We start from the raw sequence: 24,619 nt of genomic DNA on the forward strand, positions 1-24,619 counted from the left end.
ATGTTTTGATCAGTACTTACACTCAAAAAACTAATGGTTGTTGAGAAATACCAGTGATTGTAATCTTTGTTACAGGTGTCACAAGCAAAATTAAACTCTGGATTTTAAAGTCAGTTAAAATCTCTTTGTTTTAATAAAATACTTCAGTATTTACCACCTGTTGTATTTTGATTCACTTTTGGGTGAGTAAATTGATGGTTGAGGAATTTATTTTCCTGAGCAGGATTTGGTGTAGTCCTACCTTTAAAAAAAATTGCATTCTCTTCAAAACAGTTATATCTACTTTAACATTAAAACTTGGGTAAAAGTTAATGTTTGGGTATTGAAAGGCAAATCTTTTTTAGAATTAATGACTCAAAAAATTAAAGTAGTGAATCTTGTTTAACAATTTAATTTACCTGAACTGGTCTTCACTGGGTTAAAATTCAATAATGTGTCCTCAGCTTTTATAGTAGTTGCATATTTGAACCATTCTTTATTTTTTGTATAAATATGTTTGAAGATACGATTCTCTATGACAAAGGTCCATGTGAGTTCCTGCTTGATTAGGTTTATGAAAAGTTTTTACTACAGATGAATTCGTGTATTTCATGTCAGAAAAATTAAAATACCATACCAAGTACCAATCATATTTCCCATTCATTTTTTAGTTAGTAGCTACCTAACAACTTACCGTTTAACCAAAGTTGTAATATTCGTTTTTGTTTTCTTTTATGGACTTTTTCCCAGGCAGCCCTTAAAAGTTTTTTTATGGCATTTATGTGTTAAACTAAAAGATGACATGAGTGCTTTCTCTCCTTAGTGGGTACTAATCTAAAATTGTGTGTAATCCTCTAATAGTATAGAGTTATACATAGAAGTTCCAGATTATCCATTTCATAAAAGACCCTTTCACCTTGAAATCTTAGAATTTATACATAAGGAGTGTGCTGAAGCTAACAACAGAACTATGTGAGGGTTTTGTTGTTTTTTTTAACAGTATGCACAACTGATCAGTTTGCCAAGTGAGGACTGTACAAAGATATTTGCCCACTTGACTTGATTAGAAAAATCTTTTTCATAGTTTACTCTACCTAGCAATCTATACTAAATACTGTCTTTCAGTTATGGTTGCCAGCGTTAGTATTTGTTTTAAAAAAGAGAGGGGGACGCCTGGGTGACTCCGTTAAGCATCCAACTCTTGGTTTTGACTCAGGTCATGATCTCAGCATCATGAGATCGAGCCCTGCATCGGGCTCCACACTAAGCAAGGAATCTGCTTAAAGATTTTCTCCCTCTCTCTTTCTACCCTTCCTCCCACTCACGCTCTCTCTCTTTCTCTCACAAATAAACAAATAAAATCTTTAAAAAATAATAAAAAAGACACATGGACTGAAAAATAAACATAGTCATCTGTTTCTATTTCCTTTGCTTTCTACAAACATAGAAACTTTGGGAGTGGGGAGGGCCTCGATCTTACAATGTTAAGATAATGACCTGAGCTGAAATCAAGATTCAGATACTTAACCTGAGCTACCCCGGCGCCTCTTATGTTTAATCTTTTATCTTAAACTCAGGTGTATTTCAAAATGACATCGTTAGATGTTCTAAGACCTAATCTGGTCGTTTTTATGTGAATGGATTAATACTACACTTGCCTCTTACTTTAATGCCTTTAAGCATGTATGTCATTCCTCCCTGGAGGAGTATGATTCTTAGAAGCCATAACAAAGAGTAGCATATGTTATCAGGATGGTGAAGACTACTGTCAGGTAATAATAACATGTGCTTAATTTATTTCCCCTATCTTAGAGGAGAGAATATCAATATTGCTCTAAGGATCTAGCCATTTTGATTTTAGAACCATGAAGAGATTAGATAGTATTGGTACCTTTTGGGTAGCATTTCAGGTACTTTTTTGTTAGACATGGTACCAGAAAATTTGAGTGTGACATACTACTGTTACTGGTTTACTTGGAGAGCCTTCACCAAATAGACTTGACTACACAGCCCCTCCACTATTTGTTACATCCTTCACACTAAGCTTTACCGAACATCAAGAAAGGATCATAGAGGAGTAAGTGAGGGTGAGCAAATTGCCAATGTTGAAATGGTCCTGGACTTTTAAATCTTGTTTCTGCCAGAGTCCTTAGCTTACTTCACTTACACATTTCAGCAAAGGATACAAATTGTAAGTTTAATGAGTATTCCTTTGTTTAAAAAATTCTTTGGTATCTATGTTATGAGTGAAATATTTCTTCCCTGGCATTGACATCATCAGTTTATACTTGTCCTCAAAGTATCTCTTCCCAGGAAAAGTTCATCTTTATACTTAAAACCTGTGGGGCATCTCCTGGAACCTGCAGGTCTGGTTTAAATTAAGATTTGTGAATTTGTAGTATGTTAGTTTACTTAGCTAAAAGTTATGAGAAGACTTTAAGCCGCAGACTGTATTAGGATGCTGAATCTAAATACCCATTTTCATTTTCCTCCTCCAGGTTAGCTACTTAGTTCATATTTAGCTTTTTTTATTTTGAGGTTTCTTATTATTTATGAAACAGCCTATCAGAGTCCTTGCAAAGAACACAAAATCTGTTCTCAGTGAAGTAAAATGTGATTGAAAACTTAAAGTTAACTTTATCTGTCCTGATACATCAATAAAGTTAATATGCCTTTCCCTTTGTCTCTGGGTCTGTTGCCAATAGCAGTGCCTCTTTTAGAGAATTTTAGATTTCTCTTCGTTTACTGCTTGTTGTTTTGCTTGTTTATAGATAATAGATCTCACACCTCCTAGCTTTGATACACTGCTTTCTTATTTTCTTACGTTGCTCTTTGGTTTCATTTTTTTAAAGAACGAATAAATACTAGCCGTCTTAACTGCCTGATGGCTTTTAGTTTTTTACATTAGGGTCATTTATTGTCTAATTGTCTATTTTACATCTATCATCTGTTTTCCTTCTGGTTACCACAGTTGGAAAGATTTCTGGTTTACTATAAAAATATAAAGAGAGTTACGTCAAGTAAGGAACATGAGAAAACCAGTAAGAGTAGATTGATAAAATGTTGACCTGTTTACATTTAAATGTAAATGTTAACATTATTTACCTTATTTCAGGTAAATATGTTGTTACTGCTATACTTTTTGAGGTATTAAAATGGATCACTGACTGCCATTACTACCTTCCCAAACCTCTGGGAATCTAAGAACCTCAGGTTAGAAACCACTGGTCTGATTCTGTTTCCCTTACAGCCCTGCCTTTCTTTTCTTGTTATCAGTTCTATAATCCCGCAGAACTGTGGTTTTCTTCATGGCCACTGAATGTAATTTTCATTTTTCTGGTTTTGCTTTTTATTTGTGCTATTGTTTCATTTTCCTAGAATTCTTTCCTCATATTTTGTCTACCCATTCAGATCCTCTCAGATCAGTTTCATTAACTATTGCTGATTTCACCAGCCTAAAGTATTGTCTCCCGTCTCAAATTGTAGTGTTTGTTCTGTAGTTCATATAGCAATTAAATCTTTTAACATTCTTTTTATTGTTCTCTTGGCTATTATTTGTCTTTTATTATTATTTAACATTCCACATGCTTGTGTCTTATTTCCCAACTAGATTATAAACTCCCTGAGGGCAGGTATGATATTTTACATTTCTTTGTGTTTCTCCATTGCATTTAGCACAATGTTACATAGCTTGTAGACAATGAGTTTATTGATTTGATTTGATTTTAAATATGTTTAATTTTAGATCTTTCAAGTGGATGAGCATTTTAAATTAAAACTTAAACAGCTGTTTGCTTTGTGTCATATTCATGTCTTCAACTAATATTCAGTAATCTTTAGCAGTTAATTGCTTTAGATTGCTAGCTTTGTGGATTTTTGCATAACAGATTTTTAATCCCAGCTGGGATTGTTCTGGGCAGCCTATTGCCATAAAATTTGTGTTTGTATGTATAAAATAATCATGTTAGCCTGAATAAACAATTTTGAAAGGTAAGTTACCCCAGGCATAAGATATATTACAAACCCAGCACAAATGAATGTGGAATTATCCACATCATTGCTTTCCTACTAGCTTTATCCCTACCACTAGTATAATTATGCTGACTTACTATAATTCTTCCTAAAATCAACAGTCACTGTTGGTTTTAAAGTATTGATGAACAACTAAGGAAGGATTCATTAAACTATTTATAACAAGTATTTTTAAATAACTTTATTGTGATTTTTTTGTGGGTAGTCTAAAAATATTTTTCATAACTCATTAACTGCAAATAGACTATTGGGGTTTGTTATCAGTGTCCTAAACTAACTTGTTTAATTTGTATCTAGAAGCCACAGAAGAAGTTTCTCTGGATAGTCCAGAAAGGGAACCTATCCTGTCTTCAGAACCTTCTCCTGCAGTCACACCTGTGACCCCTACTACACTCATTGCTCCCAGAATTGAATCAAAGAGTATGTCTGCTCCTGTGATCTTCGATAGATCCAGGGAGGAGGTATGGGAAAATGTTTGTATTCTAAATTAATATGTAATTAGTAAGCTTTTTGTTCCCCCACCCAGCATCACTCTCCTATTAGTCATCTCTAATCAAAGCCTTTAGACACTTTGGGGAAAAGGTATTGGACTAAAGAAGTCAGCTGATTTGGCTTCTAATTTTATCTTCATCACATTTTAACCCAGTGACTTGGGCACATTACTTTCCTTCTTAAGGATTTTATCATTTGTGATCTCATGATGCTTATTTATGACTCTCAGAGTTTCTGTGTTAGTCAAATGAGAAAATGTATGAAAGTGCCTTAAAAACTTTAATAAAGTGACATTATTTGTTGAATCATGCAGTAAATGTTAGTGGTTATGTTGGCAAGGTACAGGATGGGTTGTGAATGGAGAGGAAGCACAAGAGGGCCTTCCTGTGAATAATGGTGTTTGTGAAAGTTACTGAGCTGTATACTTAGGATTTATATAGTTTATGTTACAATTCAAATAAGGTTTAGTTTCTTAAAAATCTGTACAAGAAAAAGATTATGTACAAAAAGATTATGGTTAGAAAAACTCATTTTCTTTTAGATAGCCTTAGGCTATTAATACTACTCCAGAATAGTTTCAGTATTTAACAATTTCCATGCTCTCTTCTTGAGAATAACAAGACTTCCCTACAGAGCTGCCCCTAGGATTGCTTATTTATAATGGCATTAAAAAGTGCTTCTCTTCAGTCTCACAGGGTTAATTGTTTTTCCTCCTTACTGCTTTCTTCAATGAACTTTATAAATGCTTTCATTGGCTTCAAGAAGAGCATGTGTTTACTAGGTTATTAGAGAAATCATGATGCTAAAGATTCTAAGTGTATTATTTCTACAGATATGTAGCGTTCTACCAGCAAAAGTAATAGCTACCTCCTGGTCATTAAAGAGTAGAGATACAACTTTGAAAAGTGCTAATATTAAAAATAATTAAGGTGTTAGTTTAATGATCTGAATCTGAAGACTCAGTTTAGAGAAGAACAACAAAAAAATTCTGCAGTATTCCTACAGAAGACTAAATCTGAGGAGTTGTGAGAAAACAAGACTTTCTATAACTTCTCCAGATGACCCTTTTGTATATGTGTATTTGTGTGTTTTGTTTTTGTTTAAATATTGTAAAGGAAATGTGAAAGCTTTATTGTTTTTCAGAAACAGAGTGCTGAGTGGCTTTTTAAATTGTTATGACAACGACCCTCATAAAAGATAGATGGTAAAAATTGAAGTTATTAGTGTTATAATAATATAAAGTGGAATCTTTAACATCAAAAAAATTACCTTTTCTAGATTGAAGAAGAAGCAAATGGAGATGTTTTTGATATAGAAATTGGTGTATCAGATCCAGAGAAAGTTGGTGGGTCAATATTTACTATATTTTAAATTTGCTTCTTTTTGATAAGTACCTTGGTTGTTAATATGTTGTTTTTCTTTTTTAAGTGCAGTGTTAAGTATTAAAATGATACTTTTATTTTTAAGCTTGTGGGGCTTTTTTGTTTCTCATTTTATTTTTTTTTAGCTTTATTGAATTTAAATAATTTTATATATTTAAGATGTGCAGTGTGATGATTTAATATATGTACACGTTATGAATTGATAATCACAAGTCAGTCAGCATATTACTTCACATAGTTACCCTTTTGTGTGTGTGGTTAAGCTTATTGTTTTTAATAGTATTGCTTGACTTTTCTTATAGGTGATGGCATGAATGCTTACATGGCTTATAGAGTAACAACAAAGGTGAGTCTTCGCTCCTTTAAAAAAATAGTGAACCCTATATGTAGTATGAGCTTACAACAGGGATTAAGGCTTAAGGATTTCCTGTCTTTACAAAGGTTACCATCCAGTGAGATTTCAAATAAGTAGTTACAGTGAGTTATGAGCAGTTTGTTAAGTGTAATATTCTCTAAAGTAGAGGTAAAGTGTTATATGGCGGTATGCAGGAAGGGACTTAATATAGACAAAAGTAGAGGAAGTGATGGGGGGCAGGACACAGAGAAAGGAGAATGCTTGTTCCAGGCAAAGGGGTTTGCTTTTACAAAGGTGAGGTGTCAAGAAAACAATTGTGCTTTCCAGGATCTGCAGGAAGCGGTGCCTACTGAAAATTGGTGGTAGCCTCCCTATATTATAAACAGCCACATTAAGGAATTTGGGCTTTATCGTTAGTATAATGGAGAGTATTTGAAGAGATTCAGGCAAGCATGTGGCACAATTGGATTTTTGTTTTAGAAAGATCTCACCGACTACTAAATTGGGAGCAAAAAGTAGAGGTCAGGATTTCCAGTGAATTCCTTTGCAGTATCTAAAGGATTGTAGGCCTTAGATCTTAAAACAAGAGAGAGATCTACAGCAGTCCTAGCTGTGAGAAGTGATATTTTATACTAAGGAATTGATTCTGAAGCTAGAATGGTGGCTTCTTGAGTTGTGTAGGAGGAGGTAGAGTCATTAGGGCTTGGATATAAGGACTGAAGGAGAGACGCCTGAGTCACTGACTAGAGGATCTCCATGGTTGTCAGAGGGATCGCAGAGAAAAAGCAGCACAGTTTGGACGGGTGTGAGATTTATTAATTCATTGAAGAAATATTCATTAAACACTTACCATGGGCTCCAGCTCTATTCCAAGCATGGAGGTTTAGTAGGAAACAATACAAACAGGTGCCCTTCTCGCTTGGAGGTTATGTTCCAGCAAGAGATGTGGTGAATTTGAAGTGGCAGCAAGATTTAAGTGCAAGTATCCCTTGGGCATTTTGATATCTTGGACTGAAGCTCAGAGATTTGGGCCAGAGGGAACGATTTAAGAGTCATTAACATAAATAGAGTTGATGAGATGAGTCAAGGATAGAGTCAAGCAAACATTGTGTCTTTTTAAGTTTCTGTAAAAAAAAAAAAAAATGGGTAATGTAGGTTTTTTTTCGGTTAGAAATTTATCAACACGTTAGCTACTGTGCATTCTTTTGCAAAGTAAACCAGAGTGTGTGTGTGTGTGTGTGTGTGTGTGTGTGTGTGTGTGTGTGTGTGTGTTCAGTTAATGTGATACTAACTTCTAAAAAACTGCTTTGTATCAGAATGTGAAATACCTCTTCTTCACTTGTAGACTTCTCTTTCCATGTTCAGTAAGAGTGAATTTTCAGTGAAAAGAAGATTCAGTGACTTTCTCGGTTTGCATAGCAAATTAGCAAGCAAGTATTTACATGTTGGTTATATTGTACCACCAGCTCCAGAAAAGAGTATAGTAGGTAAGTATGGACTTGTGACTGTTACTGGTTCAGTTGTAACTATACAGATTAGGATATTATGATCGTTCATTATCATGATAACTCATAATGTCCAGTGATACTGAATTTAATAAATATACCATTTATGATAATCATACATCAACTAAGGAATGTGTAAGCTAATAGTTTTATTTTCTAACATCTTAGGATTTTGATTTATATAGGATCAATTTAGGATTTGATTTATATAATCTAATGTTGTTAAATATTGGGTTAGAATTTGCCAAGTTGAAAGCAGTTGAAAACCCTAACATTTTAGGGTCATATTACTGAGTAACGCTCAAAAGATACTTAATATTAATAGCATATTAACATTTTTCTAAGAGATGGGGGTATTTGGCTTTCAGCTATTCATTGTCCAGAAAGGAGATTCCATCCAGTCTGGATCTTCTAAGACCTATCATGTTAGTGTATTTCATGCTTCACTTTAATGCTTAAAAAACATTTCTACCCGTGGGTACCTGGCTGGTTCAGTCAGTTTGAGCATGTGTCTCTTGATCTTGGGGTTGTAAGTTGGAGCCCCACATTGGGTGTAAAGATTGCTTAAAAATAAAATCTCAAAAAAAAAAATTCCTCTTGTACAAGTAATAAAGGCTTAGGTGAGAATATGCAGAAGGGAGCACCTTGTTGGCTCAGTTGGCAGAGCATGCGATTCTTTTTTTTTTTTTTTTTTTTAAAGATTTATTTATTCATGAGAGACAGACAGAGAGAGAGAAGCAGAGGGAGAAGCAGGCTCCCAAGGAGCAGGGAGCCCGATGCAGGACTCGATCCCAGGACCCTGGGATCATGACCCGAGCCGAAGGCAGACGCCCAACCATCTGAGCCACCCAGGCGCCCCAGAGCATGCGATTCTTGATCTCAGGGTCGTGAGCTCAAGACCCACACTGGGTGTAGAGCTTACTTTAAAAGTAAGGGAGGGGCACCTGAGAGGCTCAGTCAGTTGAGCTCTGATTCTTGATTTCAACTCAGGTCATGATTTCAAGGTCATTAAATGGAGCCCCTAGTCAGGCTGCATTCTTATTGGGAAGTCTACTTGAGATTCTCTCTCCCTCTCCTTCCTCCCCTCCCCCAGCTTCTGGGTGCATGTGTGCATGCACGCTCTCTAAAAATAAATAAATCTTTTCAGTTTTTTAAAAAAAGCAGAAAATTACAAAAGAGAATGATTTGTTGTCCCATTAACTGTCATCTCTTAAAATTTTGTAGTTTTTCCCAGTGTTTTCAGTTAGGAGTTTTTATTTACCATACTTTGTCTTTGTATGTAAGATTATTCAGAAAATAAAAAAATGAGTCTGATCTTTAAATTGTGGGGTTTGTTTAAACATTTTGTTTGTAAAGCACTTATTGGTATCTTTAATGATTTTGAGACCTGATATATTTAAATGCATTTGTTATATTCTCTGTGATTTTTTTTAATTATAAAAAACTTTTTAGGGGCACCTGGCTGGCTCAGTTGGTGGAGCATGTGACTCTTGATCTTGGCTGTGAGCTCAAGCCCCACATTAGTGGTAGAGTTTCCTTAAATTCATGAAATTTTTAAAAAACTTTTAAAAAAATGTGAAATAGTAGTAAACTCAGTATTTGTAAGACAAAAATAAGTTTAGTGATAAGAGTGGCTTGCTTTATTTTTTGTTTTTACAGTTTTCCAAATCTCATCTCCAGCTTAGTAGGAAATAGTTACGTTCTCCTGTATGTTTCTACATTCTGTTGTGATATAACACACCTTACAACCTTTGTAAAACTCCACTGAACTCTCATGAAAGAGTGAGAGTAAAAAAGACAATAGTTTAATATTATGAAAATAGCCTTTGGTGCACACTTCCCCACAACCATACAAAAAAGGGTCTCAGAAATCTTTCTGGTATTCTCACCATACTTTGAGAACTGCTAACCTAGTAAATCTTATTTCTTTTACCTCTGAACTTTTGCAGTGGTATCTTTTGGCGTCCTTCTGTGTAGGGAACTTAAGTTTCATGTATCACAAATTGTTTATTATTATCTTTCTTCCTTTGACTTTAGTTGTGCAACTATTTTTATATATCAGAGGGAAAAAATTATTTTTCTCATTTTGGTGGCTAACATGCTAATCTAGTCCTTAAACAGTGAGCGCCCCCCCAAAAGAAAATTGAAAAAGTAAATTTTAATGCCCACGTTTATTATGTTTCAGGCTAATATTTTGCCTTAGTTAACCTTCCACACATTATTACAGTATAACAAATAGCATGTGTAAATTTAAAGTAGAAGTGAGAAACTAAATCCTGAGAGCATCCTTTTCTGAAACTGATTCTGACAGCCTTCAAAGGGTTATTAGGGACCAGTCACACAGTTTTGTTTGTATTATCCATATACATGGCCAAGATAGCCTCTTACATTGTAAGGCTATCAGTTAAATTATAGGACTAATTAACATTGAGAGCTTACTGTACTATGGCCCTGTACTAAATAATGTGCTTTCTCTCATTTAATCCTCATAGCAACTTTATGAAGTTAACTTACTGTTGTCCTTATTTAATAGGTGTAAGGAAGCTAAGGTTCATGAAGGTTATGTGACATGTTCCGTGCCATTCAGCTACTAAGAGGCAGAGCTGAGCTTTGAATACAGGCCATCTTACTCTAGAACTTATATTTTTAATCACTATTCTAGTCTGCCTCTAATTTTGGTATTTTTAAATTATTGTTATGGTTTGCTTTTATTTTTTATCCAAAATAAAAAACTTTCCAATTTTAAAAATAATCTAATGCTGTGTTCTTGTAAACTTGTCTAATGTAATTTAAGGTGGATTGAGTTTTTAAAATTATTTATTTATATACCACTTTATTCCAAAAAGGACTTGAGACAACTACATATAATGCAGTTTTTTTAAAAGATCAAAGTAAAGAAATTAGCAAGAAAAATAAACAGTCACATAGTAAGATGAAGTCAAGGTAAACAGTTCCTTCAAAATGTATGCATAAAGTCTGAACAGTCACTAAAGGTGGATAAAAAATTGATCTGTGAACTTCCTGGCAGCCAACCAAATACAGAAGCAGTCATTTTTTCATACTGGCCATCAATTTTTTTAAATAAAAATGAATAGGTTGTCTTAAGAAACTGTTGAAATATGGGAGGCCTTTTTGATTATGTAGGCAGCGGTTTTCAAGTGATGAACACTTAAAGTGAGATAGCAGAAAAGGAACGGTAACTTGCCTTCATTGCTGAAAAGTTGTTAACTACCCCTGAAGGAAGAGGAGTCTTTTCATTAGCCCAAAACTGCTACCCCTTTATAAGATTAGTTAACTCAAAAACACCATTTCACTAAGCTTTTAGAAAAGAACAACAAAGTTGAAAAGTTTTATAAGTTAACTGACTAGAGTGTTTTTTATTTGCTGCTTTGGCCTGTATTGGTTACTTGTAGGAAGTAGCATGAGCACAAGATCCTTAAAGGGAAAGTGATAAGATATTTCAGGGAAACAATATGTTGAATAATTAACATCCCACTTCAGTTGGTCCATTCAGGATAGATAATTTTAGGTGTTTGGGTTTTCTTTTTCAAAGTTGTATTTCAGAAGAACTATGTTAAACAAAACATTATCGGGCGATATGTTTATTTACCAGATGTACCAGCCTGAATAAGAATTACATGGTTTTACATAATCCTATTTTTAATGCCTTTGTTGAGATATAATCCACATAAGTGGATATAATTCGGGGCATCTGGTTGGCTTAGTTGGTAGAGCATGTGACTCTTGATCTCAGGGTTGTGAGTTCAAGCGCCATGTTGGGTGTAGAGCTTACTTAAAAAAATTATAAAGTGTATGTAATTCAGTGTAGTATATAAGGCTTCTAGTATATTCAGAGTTGTGTACACACCACCACAGTTTTAGAATATTTTTATTACCGCTTAGCCATCATCCTCTAATCCGCAAGCCCCTAACCCCATGCAGCCACTCATTTACTTTCTCTGTAGATATGTCTATTCTGAACATTTCATATAAAGGGAATTAGACAATGAATGGGTCTTCGTGACAAACTTCTTTCACTTAGCATTTTTTTTTTTTTTTAGGATTTTATTTGAGAGAGAGAGCACGAGCACAGGGAGGGGCAGAAGAAAAGGGAGAAGACCTCCCACTGAGCAGAGAGCCGGATGTGGGACCCTGAGATCATAACCTGAGCCGAAGGCAGACGCTCAACCAACTGAGCCACCCAGGCGCGCCTCACTTAGCATGTTTTTAAGGTTCATCCATGTTGTAGCCTATGTCAGTACTTCATTTCTACAGAATTGATGTTGAAAGGAAAAAGAACAAGGGAAAAAGAATCTGCAGTCTGATACGGTAGTGTTAAAATTGAAATTGCCATTACAGAAATGATTAACATGATTCTAGTTTTTTAAATTATGAAAGCACTTGTTTCAACTATTACAAAACCAGCTATGATAAACATCATGTTCTCAGACTCTACAGTGGGGAAAATATTTAGCAAATTCATGCATTACACTTATTTTTCTAGTCCCCAAACTAAAGAACCTTAATTATTGCTTATAAGAAATGAAAATATTAATTGAGGGGCACCTGGATGGCTCAGTCGGTTAAGCGTCTGCCTTCGGCTCAGGTCATGATCTCAGGGTCCTGGGATTGAGCCCCGCATTGGGCTCCCTTCTCAAGGGGAAGCCTGCTTCTCCCTCTCCCGCTCCCCCTGCTCATGTTCTCTCTCTCACTGTGTCTCTCTCTGTCAAATAAAATCTTAAAAAAAAAAAAGAAAAAATATTAATTGAGCTTAAATTTGCTAATGTGAATCTCTTTATGCATATTGAAATGCAAACACATTTTAATTTACCAAGAGTGTAGTATATCAAACAGATGAGGAACCCAAACGGGTAAGAAGACTGCAGACACAGCTCACCTCTGCTCTATCTGGTTTTGTGTTGTACTTGCCAAGTTGAGATGTTAATATAGCATGAGTTTTAAATCCTCAGAAGTATGATACTAGTGATAAATTTAGAGCTTTTGTCAAGTTCAAATTTAAAGTGTATTTTAAATATGCAGAAATGACAAAGAGATGTTTACAATAACATAAAGTTATCATGTGTCTCATTCTATTTTTTTTCAAAGGCATGACCAAGGTCAAAGTGGGTAAAGAAGACTCATCATCCACTGAATTTGTAGAAAAACGGAGAGCAGCTCTTGAAAGGTAATTGTGGACAGCTGTGCATTATTACTCTCATGTTTTTACTTCAGTAATAGGAGTCTAATTCCATTATGTGGCACACTGTATTTTAATGATTAATTTTTTTCACAGTACCATTTCATGACTGTTATACTAAGAGTGTTTTATACTTTTAAGAAAATTCTTTTAACAATACAATACTGTGTTCTGCTTTTATTAATCCTCACAGTGGATTGATATTTAGCAATAGTGTATCTAACAGAATAATACCTATTTTTGTACCCTGTGACATAAGCAGGACTATAAAGGCATGAATTAGTTGGGGATAGAATTAACGTATCTTGGGGCACCTGGCTGGCTCGGTAGAGCACGTGACTCTTGATCTTGGGGTTGTCAGTTCGAGCCCCTGTTGGGTGTAGAGATTATTTAAAATCTTAAGAAAAGAAAAGAATTAATGTGTCATAGCTATAGTCCACATGAGAAGTAAAAAACTGCCAAGCTTGTAAAAAGATACGAAAAGATTGATAAACTTTTGAATTTTTAGTATTTCGTAATATTTAGGTTCTTAGGAAGTTCTACCTGTATTCAAGTTCTGTGTTGCATAATTTGGCTAATTATAGTTCATTTAAAGTAATTTTTCCTTTGAATTATTACGTGGTTAGGAACATTATTAAATACAACAAAAAATTAGGTTTGCGCTTTCTCCTTTAATTTTGTATAATTGATTTTGACTTCAGTGCATAATAGTATTAGTCATTTATTGAGTTGACTGTATACTTAAAGTCTGATGTATTTCCTCTACCCTTTTTTAGAGTACTTGACACATTTCCTGTCGTTTTGAAGACTTGTATTCAAAGTCACAGAGTAAAAAGAGGAATGAATGGGAGGATCCCAATCCTAGAATCTTAACATTTATTCCTTATTTGCTATGCTGAAAATTGAGAAAATGAATTTGAAACTCTCTTAAAGCCCAACTTTTAGAACAGAAGTTGGTAACCACCTAGACATAAAAATTTTCTAACTTCATAGGTTTTTTTGGTTTGTTATTTTAATTGAATTTTGGACTAGTATATTTATCTCCAGGAAACACATTATTTTTTAACCTATTTTTTAAGACACCTTATTTCTGGGTTTTAGTTATAATTTGTTTACATTTTAAGAAAATGCCACAGAAAAAAAGGTTTGAACAATTTACAGTAAGAAAGCTAAAGAATATGCAACTTAATATTAGGGAGGACTTAAAGGATGAGATTATGTCTGTGAGAATTGCAGTTACTCAGGAAAAGGATTTAAACTGCATCAAGAGAAGTTTAGGTTAGGGGCGCCTGGGTGGCTCAGTCGTTAAGCGTCTGCCTTCGGCTCAGGTCCTGATCCCAGGGTCCTGGGATCGAGCCCCACATCGGGCTCCCTGCTCAGCGGGAAGCCTGCTTCTCCCTCTGACCCTCCCCCTGCTTGTGTTCCCTCTCTCGCTGTGTCTCTCAAATAAATAAATAAAATCTTTAAAAAAAAAAAAAAAAAGTTTAGGTTAGGCATTAGAATTGTTTATGTTATGAAAGAAGTCATAGACTGAATGTTTTTAAGAGTAAAGGGTAGATAATGTTTGGTTTTGATTTTGCTTAGTTCTTCTTGAAAGTGTAACCATGACCCTTTGAGAAACCTTTCAAGTCCTATTTTTCTATGAGTAAATTTGAAATATTTCAGATGGCATCCTTGATAAGGAACTTAATGAAGATTTATTGTACCTAGGGCATATAATTTGATTCTACATTCACCTTTCTTGCAACTTGAGTGCATTGCATAGTACTTACCATAACATTATGCAATATGAAACATTGAGGAGAGTTGTAAAGAAATACTGAGACTTAACCTGCTAGATATTTGAAAGTAGTTTCTTCAGTGATAAATGTTACTTCTTAAATGCTACCTTAGTGGACTTTGCAGGTTAAAAAAAAGGAAACCGTGTAATAGGAGGGAGAAAGTCATTTTGCCTTAAAAATCATGACTAAAGAAAATTTAGGTGTAAAGGTCTAGAAGCAGAGGAATTGGAATGCTTTTTCTAAAGGCAGGTTTCTTAAAATTTAAAAATTAGAGAATAGGCTTATCTGTGGGATACCTAACCTAGTTGAGTCTGGTAGGACAGGGAAGTATTTTTCTTTGTATATACTACGTATATACTATAACTATTTACATATTTATTTGTTGGTTCCACTCAGAAAATCTAGATGACTGTCTTGAGTGAAAGGATGAACATCTAGTAATAAAATACAGGAAGAGAAAGGGAATGGTTAAGAAAGCTACTCTCCTGGGCACACTCACTAAAGTAAGCAGAAACTGCTTGTAGGAAGAATGTCCCTAAGACTTGAGAGTGCTTCACGTTTTACCTTAAGACCATATTGAGTTTATATCATAGGTAAGGATACAGTTCTGCAAATATAAACAGAAGTATAGAGTTGCATGAAAGGGATTTAGCATCCTTTTTTTGTTGAAGCCTGTACTCCACTACACACTCTATACCATGTGACTTTGGGCAGGTTATTGAACTTAAATACATTTTTACTTACCTTATGATGTGTCAGGATTGTGTTCACTCCAACCACCCAAAAATTCCACTGGCTTGGCCTAAACAGTTAGCATAGGTTAATTAGTCTACTCTTTTGTATCAGGAAGTACTTAGGATTATCCAGTTCATCAGGAAATCTTGTTGCTTCTTTCTGATATCTGTAATACAGCCATTTCTCACCAATACAATACTAGTCCAAATATTGGAATTAACTGCAGTAGGCTCCTAATTGGCCTCTTTGTTTCCATCCTTGAACCTCTACTTTTTTAATACAGCAATAAGAGTCATCCTTTTAAAATATAAATCAGATAATAATGCCCCCTTCCCCATTTCACTCAGTAAAAGCCAGAGTCCTTATAGTGGCCTACAGAACTTCACATGACAGGCACTGCTCACTCTGTTACCTCCTTGATCTCATACGCTCCTTGATCACTCTGTTCCAGACCACGCTGATGTTTTGCTGCTCCTCACAGATCCTAGGCATTTTCCCACCTTAAGAGTTTTTTCACTGGCCTCTCCCATTGCTTGAAAGCTTTTGTCCCCAGGTATCTGCATTGCTAATTCTCTTGTCTCTTTTAAGTTCGTGTGTTCAAGTGTCCTCTTTCCAGTGAAGTCTTTTTCTGATGATTGGCTTCATTCTTACCTGTTCTCTTTGAATTGCCACCAGCCATACCTTATATACTTGATCACATTTGCTCTACTGTTCTATCCTTTCTTTTTCTACAGCATCTGCCAACTTGTTACATAGTATATAATTTATGTGTTTATTGTATTTATAGTTTATTATCAGTCTTCTCTTACTAAAATACAGTTTCTACTGATAGACCGAGTGTTCAGAACAGAAAATGACATTTAGTAAATGCTTAATAAATATTTGCTGAAGGAACAAATGAATGTCATCAAAGATGAGGCTTTTTCTGCCTTTCTGTTCTCTCATTGTTAGCACATGTGTTTAAGTTTCAAGCAAGAGAAATATTTTTAACTTTGTTCCTCTGAATTTTGTATAACCTGCTTTATTTTGTTTTATTTTCAATGAGTAAATAGGAGCTTAAAACCCTCAGTGATTCTTTCCTTGGAGCAAATGTGAAAAACAACTACAACTGACTACCTCTCGTTGAGTGTGATACTAACTTTTCATCATTTCCTTTATGTCTTCCATTTCTTTCTTCCTTCTAGTGTTTCTCTTCCTCCCCATGCCTCTTTTCATGTTTCTTCCTATATTTTCCTTTTTATTCTGCGTCCATCCTTTATATATCTATAACCTCTCTGACCTTACTACTGAAATGGTGAGTATTTACAAATACTCATTAATTTAAAATCTATCTTAGGATACGCACCATCACTCATCATCAGGGAATTGCAGATTAAAACTACAGTGAGATATCACCACACCTGTTAGAATGGCTAAAATCAAAAACACAAACAAGTGTGGACAAGAATGTGAAGAAAAAGGAACCCTCTTACACTGTTGGTAGGAATGCAAACTGGTACAGCCACTCTGGAAAACAGTATGAAATTTCCTCCAAAAATTAAAAATAGAACTACCCGATGATCCAGGAATTGCACTATTAGGTGTTTACCCAAAGAATACAGACCCTAATTCGGAGGGATGCAAGCACCCCTATGTTTATTGCAGCATTATTTACAATAGTCACATTATGGAATTAGCCCAAGTATCCATGGATAGATGAGTGGATAAAGAAGGGTGGGTGTGTGTGTGTGTGTGTGTGTGTGTGTGTGTGTGTGTTTAAAATGGAATATTACTCTGCCTTTAAAAAGAATGAAATCCTCCATTTGTAGTGATGTGGTTGGAGCCAGAGTGTTATGCTAAGCGAAATTAAGTCAGCCAAAGACAAATACCATATGATTTCACTTTATGTGGAATTTAAGAAACAAAACAAGTAAGGGGGGAGGGAAAAGAGAGAGACAAACCAAGAAACAGACTCTTAACTATAGAGAACAAACCGATGTATACCACGGGGGTGTGGATGGGCTGATGGGTTAAATAAGTGATGGGAATTAAGCAGTGCACTTGTCCTGATGAATATGGAAGTATTGAATCACTGAATTGTACACCTGATACTAATATTACACTCTTTGTTAGCAGAGGTGTGGTAGTTGGGGGAATGGGTGAAATAGGTGATGGGAATTACAGAGGACACTTAACTATGATGAACACTGGGTAATGTAGAGAATTGTTGAATCATTATATTATACACCTGGAAGTATTATAACACTGTATGTAAACTATAATGGAATTAGAATTAAAAACTTAATGAAAAAAGTGAAAAAATAGACATCTTTATGAACATAAGGATTATGAAGATGAAGGATAGTTTCATGGCTCGTAAGAAATACTGAAATTGATAATGCTATTAAGGTTGTAAAGGGAGAAAAAAATGCAGATCTGTTCCTTTAATTGTCTGATTTAAAAACACACCACTTACAAAAGGAATTTTCATATAAAATGTGCTATTGAGAAAAACAAAGTAGACATACTAGGTACAACCAATTCGAAGAACAAAGTTCCATTGAATGTGATAGTACTTTGCAAAGCAAAGTAGTGGCCATTGTAATATTAAAAAATAACATTATAGTACATCTATATGATAGAATTTCATGTGGTAAATAAAAATGGCATTAGAGAATAATATTTAATGCTACAGAAAGGTATCTACAACTTACTGTTTTGTGTAAAAGGGTACATGACTACAGGCAGCATAATGGTGTAATATTTTTGTTAAAACCAAAGCCTCTGAGTTTGTGTGTGTACATACTCACACTCTTAGAAAAAACATTAAAAGGTAATTATCTCTGGAACAAAAAATCTTTTATGTTTCTGGTCTTAATTTTAACATTATATAAATATAGTACTTTTAAAGAGTTGGTTGATTGCTGTTTACTTTTGTGTAACCCTTCAGAAGTAAAGTTTTACTGTCTTTTTCTAGAATACCATTTTCCAAAATGATTCCTCAGAATATTAATTTGTGGTAGGGTGAAAAAAGGAAAATCTGTAGACAGTTGAGTCTTGTTTAACATAAAGTTTAACAAAGTTAAACCAGGTTTATTTCCTGCAAAACTTCTCACAGTATTTAACATGCTGCTGCTGTCCATTATGACCCAGAGGAATATGTATGTAATGTATTACAGACTTTATTGATTGTAAAACCATTCTTTTTCCTAGAATACTGCATGAGACTAGTATTCCACGGAACTCACTTTGGAAAGCTGTTTTAGAATATAAGTGGTATTAGGTAATTACATTTAGGTTTGAAATAATTGGGATGTTCCAAGTTTGGGTATGACATGTTTTGTCTTCTATGACAAACAACTTGCTGCTCTCAGCCGTACACAGTCTACACAAGTAAATAACAGTATTGAAGAACTTGAGTGTTAAAATTGCAAATAAAATTCCGGTGGGAAGATACCAACATTGTCTTTTAACACAGAATTAGTGTTCCTGTTGCATCTCGTTTTTAGCCTGATAATATAGGCAGTATATATATTTTTTAAGCCACGGTGTAGTTGTCTTGCACATATCAAATGCTCTATTTCTGTGGTAATATTTTCTTACTAATCAAGGTTAATGACTTGAAGTTTATTTGAATATATAAAAACAGAAGTTAACATGTAAGCCATGATAAAATAGTCATCTTAACCATTGTATAGAATTTGACTATAGAAAGTTACCAGTGTTTTTCTGAAACTTTAGGCGTATTTTATAATCTTATAATGAGGTTAGAAGAAGTTACTGATTAGATTTGTTCTGCAGAAATAGAATAAAGGTATATTAACTTAAGTAAAATACTGTAATTGAAATGCACATGTAATCATTGGGGAAAGAACAGTTTTTTTGAAAAATGGGATTAGATAAGTAAACAAGAATCATTAAATAGTGGACCTTTTTTCTTTTTATGGATGATGGAAATTTGGGCTTTTCTACTTTCTACTACAGGAAAACAAAGTTGGGCTAATAGTGATTAATAATGGTGTTGTGCTTGTCATTTTTATTTTGTGTGGTGTCATATAAGAAAAACATGATTCAAACTTTTAGCAAAACCTTTTTAAAAATAGAATTTTAAAGAAAATTTAGCCCTTGTCAAATAAGGATCAAAACTGATTTGATAATTTAAATCTGCTGACAAGGAAAAAAACTGGTAGTCTTTTCTCCATTTTGGTAATAATAGGAATAATAAAATAGTTGATTGGAATATATACAGTGATATGTGTGTTGGGACTCTGAAATAATAGCTGGGAACATGGTGACTCCACCAAAAGATAAAATTATTCATCAAATTCATATACCCTTTTACAACTCTTAATACTTTGCAGTGTGAAGTTTGGTAAATTATTCACCCTCTCCTGTATCCCCCACCTCCATGACCTACCATGTCTCTTTTTTTTATAATTATGAATTTGCAAAAGATAAAATGCTTTTTAATCCTTAAGTTGCTTTTAATTAAAAGTATAAATAAATTAATGTGAAGGCAGACTGAGGATATTGTTTTATTACCTAATTTTTATTGTTTTATATTTTCTTAAATCTAGGTATCTTCAAAGAACAGTAAAGCATCCAACTTTACTACAGGATCCTGATTTAAGGCAGTTCCTGGAAAGTTCAGAGGTATTATTTCTACCTTAAATTGTCATATGATATGAATGTTCTCATTATTTATGTTTGTTATTTTAATAACTTTTGTAAAAATATATGTTCCATAAATAGTTGGATTAGTAAATGGAATAAAATGATTTTTTTGGCTTAGTGTTCTACTTAGCTTTAATTATTTAAATTACTAGCACAATACCTTCCTGCATTGATAATTATAGGATGATCAGTTTCTTTTTCAGAAATTTTAAACCACATTTAGAAGAATAACTTACAGGTAGTCTAATTCTCAATGCCCAAGTTGTTGCTTTAGGCATTACGTTGAAATAATTTTATTGGGGCCTCCTTTTAGAGACATTTGAATGCGTTCGTATGTCTACATTCTGATATTCTTACTAAGGTTCTGAAATGCAAATGTGTGTCTTAGAAGAACTTAAATTCTAAGGACTGTGCTACTCCTTACATTTGAGATGTTTGGTACATTTGGGGCTCGTCACAGTTTGGAGTTTTAATTACTACCCTTTGAACTTTTTTAAAAAATTTATTTGAATCCCAGAATTTTTGAAAAATACAGAATCACACTGTCCTTAACTGAGCATAAGGAGATTTTTCTCAAGACTTTCTTCTTCTTTCCTTATAAACAAGTTTATTTCTGCAAGCAAACAGGTGGCCAATGTTAAAGTACTTGGCAATTTCTTAATATATTTTGACAAACAGTGTGTTGTTCCATCTAAATGTAAACGTGCAGAAGAAAAGCAAATGGAAAGTCTATTTTTTAAGTTTTCCTTTGAGAGTGTACAAGTAGTGTATTTGAGAAATTAGATCTCACTATTGAAATGTGTGAGAGTGAAGAAAATACAACCTTCTTTTTTTCTTTTTCTTTTTTCTTTTGGTGAGGGGGTGCAGTCCCTTTTGTGCCCAGTTAAACCTCCAGGCTTTTAACCGGTTTGTTTGCCCTTATTTGTCATTCAATCCCAGCTGCCTAGAGCAGTTAACACACAGGCTCTGAGTGGAGCAGGAATATTGAGGATGGTGAACAAGGCTGCCGACGCTGTCAACAAAATGACGATCAAGATGAATGAATCGGATGCAGTAAGAGCTGATTTTTCGACTTGAATAATGAGATGAATTAATGAGCCCAACAATTGCATTTTAAAGCTGTACAAGTAGAAAATAGGGTATTAATTTGCTTATTGAGTTTAGTTCTCAGCCACATCAGTTGACTACCATGGTTATACATGGTTAATTTGTTGCTTTAAAATAAGGAATGTGCCTTGCTATTGGTAACCTAATTTACAGTGGTTTGTTCTTGCTAAATTAGCTCCATTTCTCATTTTTTTTTCTTAGTGGTTTGAAGAAAAGCAGCAGCAATTTGAAAATCTGGATCAGCAACTTAGGAAACTTCATGCTAGTGTCGAAGCCTTGGTCTGTCATAGAAAAGGTGTGTTTGCCATGTTATTTATGTGCTAACACTGTAAGTTAATTCAAATATTTTATTTAAGTTTTATTAAAATGAACATTCTGGGGTTACTATAGAAGAGAGAGAGCAGTAGTTTAAGAGAATGTTTTCTGTTTGAATCTTGTTAATGTTTTTTGTTCCACTTTAGCCTCACTTATAGTTGAGAAGTAGAAAAATCCTGAGCTTATAAAAATATATTTTGAATTTTGGATTAAAACTTGTTCATTTGATTAACTCTTTGTTAAACATACTTATACTTTAGTGAGTGAAGATGTCTTATTAGTAAGTGATATAACTAAAAATATCAGATTAAAAATTTGATATTTGAAATTTATCTTTAAAAAATTTTTTGTGTACCTGTATTTCATAGAAAACTCTGAATTATTTTCTTCATTTTTGAACAACCATATTGAAAAGTCTGGGGAGAGGAAATTTGTTAAAAATTGATAGAAAAATTAAGTTGTAATTTTTTAATTCTATCATGAGATTTTTATTCTTTTTTTAAGAATACAAGGATTTTAGTGTTAGGTTCTTAAAATACTCAATAAGTAATTTTGTAGGTGCCATTACCAGTAATCCGTTTCATTAAAACAATTACAGAAGTTCACCAATACACTCATTATTGAAAGTAGTTTATAACAGCTTTTGCCATTTGTACTCTACCTCTTAGGCAATGGCTTTATGGTTTCTTAGAGAATTTTATGTAATGTAGAGCAGTTTCTAGGCAATGTGTTATTAGTCAATGACATGTATTCTGTAAACATCTGTTTTTCTTTATTCAAAGTATCTGAAATGATAATGTTCAAAAATCTCTTTTAGAAATTTTTAGTATTTCTACTGAGCATTGTTCAAGCATTGTTGTACACCAAGAAAAGAAAGAATAAGATTTCTATAAATTGTATGTATAATTTTACCTGGCTTTTCTCTTATTAGCTAAGTAATATTTTCATTAAAAATTATAGACATTTTCAATTTCAAATAAATGTATAAAGCCAAAAAATATAGTATAAATTGATTGTAAAAGTGTTCCCATTGCTTTCCATATTAAAAATAAATCTTTTAGGGGCGCCTGGGTGGCTCAGTTGATTAAGCGGCTGCCTTCGGCTCAGGTCATGATCCTGGAGTCCTGGGATCGAGCCCTGCGTCGGGCTCCCTGCTCAGCGGGAAGCCTGCTTCTCCCTCTCCTTCTGCCTGCCACTCTGCCTACTTGTGCTCTCTCTCTCTGTCAAATAAAGAAATAAAATCTGTAAAAAAATAAAAAATAAAAAATAAATCTTTTATCTTTTGCAGGAATACACAAAAGCAGTGAGCACTTTAGGAAGAAAGGGGAGGCTGATTATTATATTAAATTATTAAACATAGTTCCTCCCCTGGGAATATAGGCAGTGGTTCTTCTTAATTTTTCTTTAGTGTTCTTCTTAACTTTCAGTAGAGCTCTGAGCAGTTGGCATTTATGCCAAAGGCATTTTAATGACTGCTTGTTTTATGTTAATTATTTCAGAATAATTATTTGAATGATGCACAAACTGATAAAATTTAGAGGGAAGGTAGAAAAACAATCGCAATATTTAAAAACTTTACTAGTGAACACTAAAAGTGAATCCTTTTTTGTTTTCAGAGCTTTCAGCCAACACAGCTGCCTTTGCTAAAAGTGCCGCCATGTTAGGTAACTCAGAGGACCATACTGCTTTATCTAGAGCTTTGTCTCAGCTTGCGGAGGTGGAGGAGAAGATAGACCAGTTACATCAAGAACAAGCTTTTGCTGACTTTTACATGTTTTCAGAACTGCTTAGTGACTACATTCGTCTTATTGCCGCAGTGAAAGTAAGCTTTATTCTGCAATCTTCTTGAGTTCTTCTCACTTTTGTGGTTTGCTTCTAGAAGAATTTGGTTAGCTATAACCAAAAGCTATAACATGTATTTAGGTGTGTAAGTTCCGTGTTCTACCAGTACATGTAATGGTTTCAAGATGATGATTTGTAGCCTAATATTTTCTTTCCACTATGACTCGGACAATACGGTAGATATAATTGATGTTTTTAAGAGATCTAAGAAATGCTAAATAAGATAAAACCAGTACAGATTTACTTACATATTTACATGTATAAGTTTACAACTAACTGGTAGCACTTATTGTTCGTTCTAGCATGAACTGAAACTAGTCATGGGCTTTGTTATCATTAGTAAAGGTATAACAGGAAGCAGAACAAAACCAGAGCTGATTGTTGCATGAATATGTTTAATGGTGGCTTTTAGCATGCTTTTGGACTATAAGCAGACATTCTGTGCATATACTGAAGTGTGTAGTTACTGTGTATTTATAGATGAAATGGGACTAGATTAGATAATAAGTTGTGTTTATCTAGTGGTAATTTTAAGGATAAACAGCTCAGTTTCTGAGTAGTTGGGAAAGTAATCGAGTTAACTAATGAAAACTGGTATTCTACAGGTATCTCCAATATTCAGACAGTTAAACTGCATGTTATTTTATCTATCCTGTGTTTCATAAGGTACTTTAAGATCTTATGGCGTCTTTCAGTTATTGTTATGAGCATTAATTATCATGGGGCGGAGGAACTGGGAATTTACCTTTTATTGAAAGTTATGAGACCTTGTTCCTCGCTTCCTTATGCAAAAATTTTTTTAGCTAAAGTCTATGATCAAATTAGTATTCATCTGCAGTCAGAACATTGATACACTGCATATTTATGATCCCTGTTCTCAAGCTAATGGTGACAATTATTGCTAGAAGGCTCTTAGCACTTCAGAATGGTGATATCTTGGGTTTGGTAAATTACCAGGTTTTCCTGTATTACTCTTTATATTCCTGGTGGTTAATTTTTCTTTTTAGTTATTTAAAGAAGTTAATATAGGGGTGCCTGGTGGCTCAGTTAAGCCTCTGTCTTTAGCTCAGGTCATGATCCCGGGGTCCTGGGGTCGAGCTCCACATTGGGCTCGTTGCTCAGCGGGGAGTCTGCTTCTCCTTCTCCTTCTGTTGGTCCCCTGCTTGTGCTTCTCTCTCTCTCTCTCTGTCAAATAAATAAAATCGTTTTAAAAATAGAAGTTAATATAGATAGCAGTTATTAGA

General features: G+C 34.2%; 1 protein-coding gene across 2 annotated transcripts in view; it reads left to right on the forward strand.

Annotated features, from left to right (window-relative positions):
- The window catches only part of SNX2 (sorting nexin 2), a 46,246-nt gene that overhangs the window by 12,587 nt on the left and 9,040 nt on the right, over positions 1-24,619 (forward strand). For both annotated transcript variants that reach the window (XM_027605465.1, XM_027605466.1), the window contains exons 3-11: positions 4,309-4,472; positions 5,782-5,848; positions 6,188-6,231; positions 7,586-7,727; positions 12,852-12,930; positions 20,015-20,090; positions 21,051-21,164; positions 21,420-21,513; positions 23,150-23,355. In XM_027605465.1, coding sequence (XP_027461266.1) covers positions 4,309-4,472; positions 5,782-5,848; positions 6,188-6,231; positions 7,586-7,727; positions 12,852-12,930; positions 20,015-20,090; positions 21,051-21,164; positions 21,420-21,513; positions 23,150-23,355 — 986 coding nt within the window. The remainder of the gene's footprint in view (positions 1-4,308; positions 4,473-5,781; positions 5,849-6,187; positions 6,232-7,585; positions 7,728-12,851; positions 12,931-20,014; positions 20,091-21,050; positions 21,165-21,419; positions 21,514-23,149; positions 23,356-24,619) is intronic.

The sequence above is a fragment of the Zalophus californianus genome, chromosome 5, assembly GCF_009762305.2.
Source record: "Zalophus californianus isolate mZalCal1 chromosome 5, mZalCal1.pri.v2, whole genome shotgun sequence".
Taxonomy (NCBI): domain Eukaryota; kingdom Metazoa; phylum Chordata; class Mammalia; order Carnivora; family Otariidae; genus Zalophus; species Zalophus californianus.